The sequence below is a fragment of the Argopecten irradians genome, chromosome 4 (assembly GCF_041381155.1).
Source record: "Argopecten irradians isolate NY chromosome 4, Ai_NY, whole genome shotgun sequence".
NCBI lineage: Eukaryota > Metazoa > Mollusca > Bivalvia > Pectinida > Pectinidae > Argopecten > Argopecten irradians.
In genome coordinates this window covers 41,024,557-41,040,393 of record NC_091137.1, presented here as the reverse complement: position 1 = coordinate 41,040,393, position 15,837 = coordinate 41,024,557, and the positions used below count along the sequence as shown (strand labels likewise).

The 15,837-nt window shown below is 34.6% G+C and overlaps 1 protein-coding gene across 15 annotated transcripts in view; it reads right to left on the bottom strand.

The window, feature by feature from the left end:
• The window catches only part of LOC138321679 (ras GTPase-activating protein nGAP-like), a 192,872-nt gene that overhangs the window by 68,348 nt on the left and 108,687 nt on the right, over positions 1-15,837 (bottom strand). For 14 of the 15 annotated variants that reach the window (XM_069265535.1, XM_069265533.1, XM_069265526.1 and 11 more), the window contains 2 exons: positions 7,623-7,732; positions 627-730 (listed from right to left, as the gene is read on the bottom strand). In XM_069265535.1, the coding sequence (XP_069121636.1) occupies positions 627-730; positions 7,623-7,732 (214 nt within the window). Of the gene's footprint in view, positions 1-626; positions 731-7,622; positions 7,733-8,204; positions 8,325-15,837 lie in introns of those variants that run through there. The other variant, XM_069265541.1, reaches the window with a different exon arrangement.

The following is a 15,837-nucleotide window of genomic DNA, read 5'->3' as shown; positions in this document are numbered from 1 at the left end:
TTACAACATGTGGAGGCTGTTAAAGTTTAATATAGGTATACCAATATACAATATCTGTTGTCATACATACATGTTAGGTAAATGTCACAATATATATAACAAAGCAATCAATACACAGGTAAATACAGGTAACAGCAGGTAGATATATATATATAGAGCGCCACCAGGTAAAAAGCAATATAAAAGTGGATGGCCTTTTCCATTAAAACTGATAAAATAAAATAGGGTTATAAAGCTTTCAGATTAACCATACCTGTCAACTTTTGATCATAGGGAACAGAAGGGGAGAAAATATAGAGGCCATACTGGGATTCGAACCAAGGACCTTCCAATTTTGTGATACCTGGTCGCTTATGATTCACCCAGTCCAGCCTGCTTAACACTCCTTCCTTCCTGAATAGACTTTGAACTCATACACTCTGAGCGCCGATGCTTAAAAAACTGAGCTACCAAATAATCTACTAAGGTGCTGCCATATTGCTTGTTATCAGCATCTTCATGGAAATTCCACTGAAATGATCTAAATGAAAAAGTGGAATTACAGTTTTTCTCTCATTTTTAGTTTTTTTTTTGGTTTTTTTTTTGGAGAAGCTGACAGGCAGGTTGAATACTGATTGTGTACTTACGTATCATTTTCTGAGATGTTGGAGGCTGACCGTTTTCTGTCGAGTTTCGTAACGCTTTTTGTCCGCTTGAGATTTGTTTTAAACCCCTTCCTCATGAAGAAATTCTGTAAAAAGAAGACCAAATCAGAACATCCAAACTAATAATCACAACAATAGGGCAAAACTGATTTTTAAGAAATTAATAAAACATTTCAACTAAGACCATTAACTGGGTCAAGGTCAGAATGCTCATAATTCCAATACAACAATATTGGAAAGGAATAAAATAAATAGTCTTGCTAATTTTGACCTTTGAGGAAATGTAGAAATGTATCAGAAGAGTCTTACAACCCCTGGTTTATAGTTAAGTCTGAAAGTCTTCATCAGTTTTAACTAGTCTGTAACACAGTACAGTAATGTGTCTTTCTATAAATGAAATGAAAACAGGAAGGGATATAAGACACAGCTAGTATTTACCACCGATTTCATGGCTCACCCAAAAGATAAAGTCATAATTGAACATAACAAAACATAATTTTGCAATCATACTTCATTAAGATTGTACCTAATAAATGATTCACAGAACATCTTTTATATTTTATGGTTCATTTTGTTTGCAAAAAATACTGGCTCTATAGTAAAACATTGATGAATAGACACGGCATACGACCTACAGAGATATCCTAGCTACAACAATATCATTGATCACTACTATCTAACACATATCATTCATTGATCTTAATGCATGTGAAAAATAACAATGGTTGAATTGTCACAATGAATCGCATTGAGACTTGAACTACATAATCATGCACACATCGCTTTCGTTTTTAACATCAAGTAGCCATCCCTCTGTTCACATTGATTATCTGTAAGGGGGATTAAAAGTATAGCTCTTCATAACAAATTCACAGCAGGTAACGTTATCGATTACTCCATATACTCGCATAAACAATCGTATAAACAATCATGAAAGCTCAGGATTGATAAACCAACCAAAAGATCCGACCGTATCAAATGATCAGTAGGATAAATCAGGTTTCACATCCAGTGTGACTCAGAGGTCATGGAATTAATTCTATCCTTGGAACAATCAGTTGATCCCGTCTAGTTCACGGACACCCAATCTAATCAAGGTCTACAAAATTGAAATTCTCTGACGCCTAAAAACACTTGGAAAAATGTTTAATTTAATTTTACGATGTTTTAGATGTTTTGATTCGAGGTTGCGGTTGTTGGTAGCAGCGAGATAGAATTGAAATACGCAGAGTTTTAATTGTAGACATTCTAATGTCTGTATCGACTCAGTTAAAGGAAAATTGGCCACCAGTTTCCGCAAAATGGAAATCAATGAAATTGAGTTTCTTCTAATTCTGGCCTCTATAATTAGGGTGTTTGCATATTAAAGAGTTATCTGCCCTTGCATTTAGGTTTTAATTTTGACATTCTGTTTGCGATTATACTGTCAAAACTTTTTGCAGAAAATGGCATAAGTTGCATTTACAAATAATGACGTCAAAAAGAAATCTACCTGAAAGGGCAGATTACTCTGTAATATCAAATCGGGGGAGATAATCTAAATAATCTAAATTCAATATTGAGAAATCCTCATAAAAACTATAGGCCTCATGGCAAGAATAAAAAGTATAGATATTAAAATTTACTTTACAAAATGACATTGGATTAAATTCAATTCAAAATTGTTTAAAATGCCGTAATGAAGGTCACAAGATCAACACACTCTGATAGAAATCGCGCTGTAACTACACCAAACAAAAAACTTAACTCACACAATAACATTTTAATAAGTTAAAGATATATAATAGGATTTAAAACGTTTAGATAAAATTATCAGAATTCATCATCATTTCCAATGGGCTCTACAATAAGAACAGGAATGTTTTTGAATCCATTAGAAATCATTAAAATTGTGTTCATGCTTTTATCATAAACAATTACCTACCAATTCAAATTAAAATGATTCATGACCCTAACACTATAATAGTTCAGAAAATTTAAATTCCTCGCTTCCTAATGCTAGATAATAGCTAGCACACCTGCAGTTAAGAAGTTTTTAATTCCATCAATTTATTTTAACACACCTGGTTACTATACCTGGCCTGTGTCGGACTCGTTTCATGGATTTAATTAACTCTTCCATCGTTCATTCATAAATATCAGGCAATTTTAAAATACCCTACAGAGATGGTTCAATACGATAGTCACGAGCTCACACTTGGGGGCTAGGACATACAGTCCACTGATCAGGGAGATATCGTGTAACTGTTCCCGCCCCGATAGGTCGGGTACGTACGAGGTGCGGACACCAGGATCTGACACCTGACACACCTACTTCAGAATTGACACACCTGATGACAAGCTGGTTACAGGTGTGTGGCCGGAAAGGTCAGGTGTGAAATTACAATGCATGGTAAAAATGTTAATAAAATTAAAATTTCACTGATTGAAATTGATTGTCAAACTAATTAACATAATCATATTACATGTTTTACAATTGAATGGTTATAAGCATCTTTTTAAGAGCTAAAGTCATTAAAGGGTAATTGAGGAAAGCCAGAGTACCCAGAGAAAAATTATCAAGCAGTGGTCAATACCTGGCAACTGCCTTACATGGGATTCAAACCCACAACCCAGAGGTGGAGGACATCTGCTGATTTGTCTGAACATCTTAACCACTAGCTAGCTAGACCTCTCTTTACACAAGGGACAGATCCGAGATTGCAATCAGAGTGGACAGAGATTTGAACTCTGATCCTCCGAACACTTAACCAACGAAGCTACACATACTGTCTGAAATGAGTGTCATCAAGTCCTGTCAACCTAAACTACCTCAAAGAAACCTAACCTTATTTTATAGCCTATGTTAGGCCCTATAGTTAAACCAAATAGAATCAATAAATGAGTCAATATATTTTTTTACATTACGAGCTGACCACATACATGTTTAATGGGCCATCGACTATACGTTGATGGTTGATACTTAACTTCCAGTCAAGATTCTGTCAGACTTCACCAACTTCCTGTCATTTATAACTTTGTCAATTTAGTATTTGTATGTTTGATAGATCTCTGTAAAGAGATAGGCGTTATTGATAGATAGGCACAGGTTAGATATTGACCCAGATCTTTCTAAAGACTTCCGCAACTGTTAATGGATTTTTAATGTTATGTATATAGATTTGTTTTATTGGATGAATCATGTTTATGCTATGTTGGGTCAATTACACTGGGCCAAATCACTTCATCATACTTCAGACATCTAGTGCATGTTCTGAGACTTGATCGAGGCTTACCTTGTTCGGGGGTTTGTAAGAAATCTAATTTATTAAAGGATTTGTAAGAGATCTTTTTTTATTTTTGAGTAAATTGTAAAAGATTTAACTTGTTCAGTGTTTTGTAAGAGATATTTTAACTTGTTCAGTGATTTGTAAGAGATCTTTTATTTTGTTCAGTGACTTGTAAAGAGATCTTTTAACTTGTTCAGTGGTTTAAAGTGATAATTTAACAACTTGTTCAGTGATAATTTAATTTGTTCAGTGGTTTATAAGAGATCTTTTATTTTGTTCAGTGATTTGAAAGAGATCTTTTATTTTGTTCAGTGACTTGTAAAGAGATCTTTTATTTTGTTCAGTGATTTGTAAAGAGATCTTTTAACTTGTTCAGTGATTTGAAAGAGATCTTTTATTTTGTTCAGTGATTTGTAAAGAGATCTTTTAACTTGTTCAGTGGTTTAAAGTGATAATTTAACAACTTGTTCAGTGATAATTTAATTTGTTCAGTGGTTTATAAGAGATCTTTTATTTTGTTCAGTGATTTGAAAGAGATCTTTTATTTTGTTCAGTGACTTGTAAAGAGATATTTTCACTTGTTCAGTGGTTTTAAGTGATAATTTAACAACTTGTTCAGTGATAATTTAACTTAATCATGTTTATAAGAGATCTTTTATTTTGTTCAGTGATTTGAAAGGATCTTTTATTTTGTTCAGTGATTTGTAAAGAGATCTTTTAACTTGTTCAGTGGTTTTAAGTGATAATTTAACAATTGTTCAGTGATAATTAATTTGTTCAGTGTTATAGAGATTTATTTTGTTCAGTGTTTAACGAGATCTTTATTTTGTTCAGTGACTTGTAAAGAGATCTTTTAACTTGTTCAGTGGTTTTAAGTGATAATTTAACATTTTGTTCAGTGATAATTTAACTTGTTCAATGTTTTATAAGAGATCTTTTATTTTGTTCAGTGACTTGTAAAGAGATCTTTTAACTTGTTCAGTGGTTTAAAGTGATAATTTAACAACTTGTACAGTGATAATTTAATTTGTTCAGTGGTTTATAAGAGATCTTTTATTTTGTTCAGTGATTTGAAAGAGATCTTTTATTTTGTTCAGTGACTTGTAAAGATCTTGATTTTAATGATAATTAACAACTTGTTCAGTGATAATTAACTATCAGATCTTTTATTTTGTTCAGTGATTTGAAAGAGATCTTTTATTTGTTCATGACTTGTAAGTCTTTAACTTGTTCAGTGGTTTTAAAGTGATAATTTAACAACTTTTTCAGTGGATAATTTAACTCAATCAGTAGTGTATAAGAGATCTTTTATTTTGTTCAGTGATTTGAAAGAGATCATTTAACTTGTTCAGTGGTTTTAAGTGATAATTTAACATTTTGTTCAGTGATAATTTAACTTGTTCAATGTTTTATAAGAGATCTTTTATTTTGTTCAGTGACTTGTAAAGAGATCTTTTAACTTGTTCAGTGGTTTAAAGTGATAATTTAACAACTTGTTCAGTGATAATTTAACTTAATCAGTAGTTTATAAGAGATCTTTTATTTTGTTCAGTGATTTGAAAGAGATCTTTTATTTTGTTCAGTGATTTGTAAAGAGATCTTTTAACTTGTTCAGTGGTTTAAAGTGATAATTTAACAACTTGTTCAGTGATAATTTAACTTAATCAGTAGTTTATAAGAGATCTTTTATTTTGTTCAGTGATTTGAAAGAGATCTTTTATTTTGTTCAGTGACTTGTAAAGAGATCTTTTAACTTGTTCAGTGGTTTTTAAACTTTTAACTTGTTCAGTGGGTTTTAAGAGATCATTTAAGCTGTTCACAAGTTTGTAAGGGATCTAACTCTATAAGGGTTTTGTTGAAAAGGAGCTTGTTAGAGTTTATAAGATATGTAACTCATTTAGGATCCAATAAATATTAAGCATGTTCAGATCTTTGCAAGAGGTCAAACTCTTTTATGGATTCATAAGAGATCTAAGATATTGAGGGACTTTTAAGAGATTTAACTTTTTAAGAGATTTTTAAGGTTTTAAGGTTCAGAGGTTTTTAAGAGATCTAACATGTTCAGAAATTTGTTGTAAAAGATCCAACTCGTTCAGAAATTTGTTGTAAAAGATCCAACTCGTTCAGAAATTTGTTGTAAAAGATCTAACTCATTCAGTCATCTGTGAGATATCAAGGTCCTGCAGTAAGGGGTTAAACTTCTGCAGTGTTTAAACACACAGTACCCAAACATGCTTAACTCGATAGCTATTTAAAGGTGACCAAACACTTTAAGTATTGGAGCTGTCGGTGAGTTACCTGTCATCCAGGTGTTGGGGTCGTGTGGCCAATAAAACCCTACTGGCCCTGTTTTATCCCCAATCAAACCAAGGTGTTGGACATATGATCCCTATTTGATCAGCTGTCTTAGCACAAGTATCAGAGTCAGCTAATTTTCAGGTAAACCTGTCATGTGTCCTGATCCATTCACCAAACTCAGGTGTACAGAACTATAACAGCAATACTTTGTTCAGTATCCACGGGTTATTGCTCAATATCATGTAATTCAAGATTGTTCCTGTATAATTTGATCAATAAAAACACCACAGAAACTCCCTAACTTCCTGTGAATTAAACATTAATGTTCAGGTGCGCAGTCGATGCATTTTTATAGTGCAGGTAATATTTCTATCCTGCTAAAGACCCGACGAGACTAGGTCAATAAAACGCTACAATAGGTCTCAAATCTACTTCATTCAGTACAAATATAAAGTCTAAATCATCACACCAGACTGGTCTTTATTACTTAATCATTTTTTTGAAAATCCTGTCCCCTGTAATTTTCTCAGTAAGCTATCCAGCTTTTCACCTTTTTTTCCTGGTGGCTTATAGCAAAACCACAGTTCACACAATGGCAGTTTTATAGTGTAAAAGTGAACACCCTGTAAGGTGCTGTGGTCTGTATCAGGTCTGAGATGGCCGCCTGCGGTCACTCTGTGGTCAGCTGTTATGGTAGTTATCAACAGGATACACATTGTTCCTGAGGCTACAGACTCTGTCACTAACACCTACACACGTCTTGAGCCTCCCAACTCATATCTAACAAACAATGCATTAGATTTCATATAAATTGGTATATATTATACAATGTCTTAGGGCAAAACTAACTGCTGATCATTGAGATCTGATGTGAGAGAGGGGAGGTAACTCTTACAACAAACAGACTCTTTCAAACAACACTCTAAAATATAACCTGCTGCAGGGTCCAAACATAAGATCACCAATATGTAGAATTTAATCAATTTATCAAGTACAAGTTATCTTCAGGTTTGACTAGCAAGACAAAATACAAAATATTTCATATGATTGGCTAATTGGGCTTATACTGCTACTGACAAACAGGGTCACTCAAGGACAGTCTCCCCTATATACGATGTGTTGTGTGTGTGAATATCTGTATGTTTTGGTAGGTAAGTGAGTTTTGAAAGATGAGTTTAAATTTAAACAAAGGCAATTTACTCTTTGTAACCATTTCATCAATCAATCAATCAATCTGATATATAAGATCATTAACAAGCTATGTTAATAATTTAGATAATTGCCATTTTACCTGGTGTATATCCATCCACTTCCAACACATTTTGTGGTTACACTCACTAACATATAAGTATAATTACCCTGTACTCAGACATTATAACTACAACACTACTAACACCCGAATGGTACTCACAGCTATTTTGGACGGGGTGGAGGTGGTGTCCATGTTGTCGTCGTCCAGGCCAGCAGACACCAGGGGCATACTGCCTCTCCGCTCGTGGACTATCTTCTCATAGGAAGAGTCTGCAAGTGAAAGAAACATTTGTTAAACATTTATCTATCAAATACAAGATGTCTTCAATATGGAGCCTATAGGTTTGAGAGGGATATAAAAACGGAATAGTGATATCTGTGGAAGGACTATCAATATCTTCCATTTAATGAAGAGTCTGCAAATTAAAGCGCGACCTGTAAAATAAACACTTAAAACAATGTTTTTGCAATCTTCTCAACAGCCAAGTCATTGTATATAAAAAAAACAAGAGGCCCATGGGACCTCCAACGTCACCTGAAATCCTTATCACAAATGATTAGAATGAAGATGTCTGAAATTTTATCAAGGTTTTTCATTACAACAAACTGAGAAACACTCCACTAAGGATGCTATCACAATCCTCCACCTTTTGGAAGTTATTTGAAAATAGCTACCAATAAAAGCACATATATCCCCACTAGCTGTTAGAAACAAAAATTGTGATCACTACTATACACAGACCAGACTAGTAGATAACCTTAATCCACTGGGCCAATATGTATCTCTTCCTTGTATATATAGAACAAGTGGATTGAGATTAAGGTCAGTCCTCCTGTAGCGTCAGGACACCACTGTCAGATATTGGCTGTTTTTGTCTAACTGATGGGGATTTGTTAAGTGGACGACTTAAAGCATCTCCTGTTGTAGAGTCCAATTACACACAAGTATATCCTGCCACAGGAATATACTATACAATATCCTTCTGTGTAGTGATGAAGAATGAAAATATGTCACACTTTTGATTTAAATTTGATTTCAATTTTTCTCTTAATTACGTCATATTAAAGCTGTAGTTCCCAGCGTAAACCACCAACCTGTTGTTTAGTACCCTTTGAAATGCCTCAATTGGATCTGTAATTTTATCATAACCCAGAGGGAAAGGACAGGTAGAAAATTATCAGACACCTTGACCACTCAGGCCAGGGGTGGGGGCTAGTGGTAGAATGTCAGACACATCATAACCACATGTCCACTGCACTCTCCACTATCCAACTACTACATAACATTTGAATTGTAAGATTTTTCACGCCGAGGGTTATGTAAATTGTGCTGATTAACCCCAAAGTTGGGTTGTCTACAGACCTCTGTCACTAAACCGAAAATTCAAAAACCATATTTACTTTGCAGGATGTGAGGATAAAGGGAGATAATCCAAGTGTGACAAAGATCAATAGACCATTTGTAAAGGGAAGCTCACGGGCAGGTGGTAATTCTGTCTATATCTGTAGGTCCCCGTGTCTATTTCTAAACAAACATCACGGCTACGATACTGTTGATATTGTTGACTCATCACTTCTGTCCTAATCACAGATCAAACAGTCGGGGCTGTACCTACCTGAGGCTACCTTCTTACCTGTAATTAGTATCACCTGACGGGGTTTGTACCTAAATTTTCATTTTAAGACCTATTTCCATGCTTGCAGCATCTGAAGCATATTCATACATTTAAGTAAAATTTCCATATTAGGAATACCTGTGTAAAGGTGAAATATCAAGGAGAAGAAAATACCGACTGGAGATAAGAGAGAGGAGTTTAGGAGATAGGATCCTCTGAGCCCTTTCAACTCGCCATTATCCCTTGCCTTTATCTCACTTCATCCCTCTCTAATTTTTCATTTATTAATTTATTCATTTTTTTTATATTTTCTGAAATATGACTGCAGTCCCAGAAATGACAATGGACCCTCAAAAATCTTTACATACTCTACTGGACCTTCTATATATTTTCTTCATATTAGGAAAGTTCTGAAATCTTCTAGTGCCAAACATACTCTTACTACTATATATTTTCTCCAAATTAGGAAATTTCAATTTTTCATTTAAGATGTTTGGATAAAATTGCCATGAAATATTGAGTTAAATGTAACTCTTACTTTCTTCAAAGTTCCTTAAGGTGCATACAAGAAAACAACAAACTTAATAATAAAAACAAGTGACGGCATCTTTGATGTCGATTTCATTCAAAAGATACTGGCTGAACATTGATACACTATAACGACCCCGATAGAGACATGAGAATACAACTGTAAGACCCCAAACCTGCTACATACATGAATAATATTTATCATTTCCGGACAAGTATACAAACTGAAGGGTGGTCAGTGTTTGTAAGTGAAAGTTTGGTCAACTTCTTAGGTCTGACCAAGACGGACAGAACTGACCACAAGTCCTGTACATCCGACCAAAATGGACAAAACTGACTACAAGTCCCTGTACATGTTCTCACAACAATTGATCAGGATCACAAAAATGTTTTGAATCTAAACAATAGAAAGGATGGCCGAGTGTTTGTCAACAAAGACTACAGACATAAAGCGTCGTACTGACATGATGACAAGACTTAGATAAAGCCTCCGTTCCTTATAATGGATCAATACACCGTCATGTGTTCTTTTTATGTTTCCTACAGAGAGGAACACAATTACGGAAAAGTAGGCTCTACTAATCCCCATTCTCTTCTTCCGATTCTCAAATATAAATTGGTTCATCTTGTCGACCATAAATTCCTCAGCGTACAGCCCTCATGTTTAATTTGATGTAAACACATTGGACAGGCCCCGTTGTGTTTCTACATGGAACAGCCGGTCGCGTAGTTAGTTCGTACTTGAATGAACATCAATCTGTTAAGCTAAGGTTCCTTGACGTAAGATGGTGACACGCGTAAATCCAGTTGTAATTTTCTAACAAATTGTGGTCGCAAGACAACATCGTTACAGAATAAAATACATTGGATACACCATGGATTGGATAGTTTATACCGAAAACATCCTCGACAACCAAATGTACACTTCCAGCAAGGATTGCCGATAAAGGAGTTCGCAAATTTTGTTTCTCTAGTTTTGCAAAATAATTATAACTGGTATGAGAACTACACCCACATTTACCATATATGAAGTAGTGACTTATATTATAAGGCTGCATCACTGTCGCCTTATTACCATTGTGGCAAACTTGTGCAACAAAATATTCTGACATGAAATTTAGATATTCAGATAAAACTTAATTGCAATTCATACAAGAGATACTGGTAGTCTAGAAAAATCTACAAGATGTCTGTAGGACAAAAAGACCCCCGCTTCCATATATCAATATGTGGTACCATGGTACTGGACAGGAAGGGCATGAACGACACTCTATGTCCCCTAATTGCATTAAAAGATTTTAAAAAAAAATAATTAATTAATGTCATTAATAGAGACGGTCATTTAAGGATGTGCCAGGGTTAGGTGGTGGAAGAAAGCCAGAGTACCAAGAGAAAAACCACCGACCAGCTGTCAGTACCTGGCATTTTTCCACATATGGAATTCAAACTTGCGACCAACAGAAAAGAATTTGAGAAATACATGGTTAAGATGCATGAAAAGGAATTTGAGAAGTACTTGGCTGTAGATGTTCATCAAGTAAACCTCTATTTGTTCTACCTTGATATTCATCACAGGGCTATTTAAATTAACAACACATCATTGAAACAAACACTGAATTTCCATACAATCACAGATTAATCTGTCTGAAGCATGGATGCAAACTGCCACATAAAGGGGACATAACTCCTTCTCAGTTTTTAAAACTGATGATAAAAACAAACAACACACAAAAATCACCTTTGGTATTGATCGTGTGCAGCAAATGTCACAGAACTGAACAGTAAGGATAAAGATTGCGGATACAGACAAAGTCGTGAGGTACAAACGCAGAGGCGATGTTGATTCGGTAAACAATGCAACATTACCAATCCTGATGTTTGAGAACTTTGACATTATACTGATCGCTATGACAATTCTATCCATCAAAGTCTTTTTTTTTAAGATAGCAAATCAACTCTAGAAATTACATCATGTAAATTTTGTTCCTTCGTTTTTTAAGGAAGGACCACAGCTGACATATATTGATGTTTAATGTTTAAGGAAGGAGTGCCAGACAAGATCTATTTACTAGCCAGTTACATGATTTACAGAAATACCAACATCATACATCATTTTGTACTCTATATTCCAGTGACTGGGGCAGACACATAAAACATTGACAATACAGACAGACAGGGCCAACCTTGGATATCAGGGAGAAAACATCAGACACAGCTAGACTAGAGTTAAAGATATAAGTATATAGGTTATATATCCAAAGAAACAGAGCAATTGTCTAAGAAAACAGAGTAGACACCCAGGAAAAACAGTAGATATCTTGGAAAACAGCGTAGATATCCTTGAAAACATAGTAGATATCCTGGAAAACATAGTAGATATCCTGGAAAACAAAATAGATATCCAAGAAAAACAGGAGATATCCAGGAAAACAGTAAATATCCAGGAAAACAGAGTAAATGTTCTGGAAAACAGAGTAGATATCCTGGAAAACAGAGTAAATATCCTGGAAAACAAAGTAAATATACTGGAAAACAGAGTAGATGTTCTTGAAAACAAAGTAGATATCCTGGAAAACAGAGTAAATATCCTGGAAAACAGAGTAAATATACTGGAAAACAGAGTAGATGTTCTTGAAAACAAAGAAGATATCCAGGAAAACAGAGAAAATATCATCGAAAATAGAGTAAATATACTGGAAAACAGAGAAAACAGAGTAGATGTCCTGGAAAACAGAGTAAATATACTGGGAAACAGAGGATATCCAGGAAAACGAAGTAGATGTTCTGGAAAACAAAGTAGATATCAAGGAAAAAAGAGTAGATATCCTGGAAAACAAAGTAAATATCCAGGGAAATATGGAAGATATTCAAGAAAACGTGACAGAAATCTTAGTGAAACAGAGTACCAGTAGATATCTTGGAAAATTGACAAGATAACATATGGAATTCAAACTGACCAACAGAAAAGAATTTGAAACATGGCTAAGATGCATGAAAAGGAATTGAGAAGTACTTGGCTGTAGATGTTTATCAAGTAAACCTCTATTTGTTCTACCTTGATATTCATCACAGGGTTATTTAACCTAACAACACATCATTGAAACAAACACTGAGTTTCCATACAATCACAGATTAATCTGTCTGAAGCATGGATGCAAACTGCCACATAAAGGGGACATAACTCCTTCTCAGTTTTTAAAACTGATGATAAAAACAAACAACACACAAAAATCACCTTTGGTATTGATCGTGTGCAGCAAATGTCACAGAACTGAACAGTAAGAATAAAGATTGTGGCTACAAACAAAGTCGTGAGGTACAAACGCAGAGGCGATGTTGATTTGGTAAACAATGCAACATTACCAATCCTGATGTTTGAGAACTTTGACATTATACTGATCGCTATGACAATTCTATCCATCAAAGTCTTTTTTTTTTAAATAGCACATCAACTCTAGAAATTACATCATGTAAATTTTGTTCCTTCGTTTTTTAAGGAAGGACCACAGCTGACATATATTGATGTTTAATGTTTAAGGAAGGAGTGCCAGACAAGATCTATTTACTAGCCAGTTACATGATTTACAGAAATACCAACATCATACATCATTTTGTACTCTATATTCCAGTGACTGGGGCAGACACATAAAACATTGACAATACAGACAGACAGGGCCAACCTTGGATATCAGGGAGAAAACATCAGACACAGCTAGACTAGAGTTAAAGATATAAGTATATAGGTTATATATCCAAAGAAACAGAGCAATTGTCTAAGAAAACAGAGTAGACACCCAGGAAAAACAGTAGATATCTTGGAAAACAGCGTAGATATCCTTGAAAACATAGTAGATATCCTGGAAAACATAGTAGATATCCTGGAAAACAAAATAGATATCCAAGAAAAACAGTAGATATCCAGGAAAACAGTAAATATCCAGGAAAACAGAGTAAATGTTCTGAATAAACAGAGTAGATATCCTGGAAAACAGAGTAGATATCCTGGAAAACATAGTAAATATACTGGAAAACAGAGTAGATGTTCTTGAAAACAAAGTAGATATCCAGGAAAACAGAGAAAATATCCTCGAAAATAGAGTAAATATACTGGGAAACAGAGGATATCCAGGAAAACGAAGTAGATGTTCTGGAAAACAAAGTAGATTAAGATATCCAGGAAAAACAGTAGATGTTCTGGAAAACAAAGTAGATATCAAGGAAAAAAGAGTAGATATCCTGGAAAACAAAGTAAATATCAAGGGAAATATAGAAGATATTCAAGAAAACGGGACAGAAATCTTAGTGAAACAGAGTAGATATCTTGGAAAATTGACAAGATATCCTGGAAAAACAGTAGATATTGTGGAAAACAGGACAGGGAAACTCTAAACACTGCTATATAGGGAGGACAGATCTGTAAGAAAATTACGAGCAGAAACAGCATGATTACTCTGGAACAATCAAATGACAATTACTAGAATCATTGAACAGATCTGAATCCTTGAATCATTTCCTATCTTATATTTATGTTCATTTTTTTTAAAAGCCATATCTGTCTACATATTTTTTCATATAATGTTCATCTAACATCATGTTAACATACAGGTTGAAATCAGCTGTAACAAACGCCTACAGAACTGTGGTCTTTGTGTCTCCAGCAATGTCCTTCGTTGGACACACCTCACCATCGACTATCTTCTATCGGTAATTATATTTTATGGCTTAATCATATTTCAATGACATTCTTTTGTACTTTTTTCACTCTCGAAATCCTTAATGTCAATCCAATATTTGTGTTTAAAAATTCATCATAATTTGAGATATGTCAAACAGGCACAATCAATAGGCAGACAAAAATGGACAAAAAACACAAACGATTATTTTACATTGAAATGGTAGCGTTAAGTGGGGTCCAGAGGGGCTTTCATTATCGTTTCAGGCTAACTGACATTGTAGCCTATCTAAAGGAGTTTTTCCTGTTAAAGTTTCAGATATAATGACAAATAAAGCTAGTGCCCATATGGTGCTCCTCTATTGAAATTTTAGAAACATTGTCAAATAGTCTTCTATGAGGCCAATTAAGGGGTTCCTAATTAATGTTTCACAGACCAAATATTGAAAGAATAGGTAACCAGGGGGCCCATTAGGGGTTTACTTTTGTGATAATGTTTCACAGACTTTTTTTATTACAAATAACTTACGTAGTACATTCCATCCCATTCCAACAAAAAAGTTCCACACCTGCCTTATCATCATCTCGTTATCTCACCTGACCTATTGTTACCCAGAATAGGACTAGAAAGGTACCCATCAGGCCCAATATTGATCCTGATTGGACGTACATGACACAGTGACCTCACATGTCTGAATAATTGATGCTGATATCGGGTTACATTTCACAAATCCATAATCTTTTATTTTATATTGTTCTGTTTGTAATTGTTCTACTCCAAGGTAAAACTTTGACATGATGTCATACTATGAAAAAAAGATTCTCCAAACAGCTTTCACTATCCTACTTATTGGTTAGCAATAGGATTGGTCAGTATTCATGGTTGTTTTGCTAATTAGTCTTTATATATAATAAATATATCCAAGCTACCAGTCAGTAAGGGTAAGTCGGGAGAGGATGCCACTAAGTAGAGAAAACTTGTGTCCAATCCCAGTTGTCTATGATTTACGACAATAAAAATATGTTTAAAATCCACCAGTCAGTAAATGCTCATCTAATGATATCCTTATCAACTGTAGAATCATTTTTGTATTGGCATCACTATGGTGGCATCCAAAGCGGGACAATGCCAGAAGAAGTTCCCTTAAGTCAATACACACCTTGGACTTAACCAAACATGCTTGCTTGGGATTGCTTTTCAGACAAAAGGTCAAAGATCAAATAAAATATAATGTTTTGTTTACATATTAAAATGTCTTTTTCAATTTCCAAACTATCAACAAACCCAAAAGCTTGCAACACAAACTAAACTTGATCCCTAATGGTCTCTTGTCCAGTGAAGTCTCTAGCAAGTGTCAAAGTTCTGCCATGACTTTTTATATGGTGACCTTTAATGGGGTCATGCACTTGATGTTACCAACAGTTGGGATGCTTTTTCAACTTTGAACTTCAGTGTCATGCACCCAACAGGTGCTTATATATCTAGTAAATTGTCAGCCTGAATGGAAAAGATCATCACCAATACACCATGACCAATACAGTATGACCAAACGCCAATA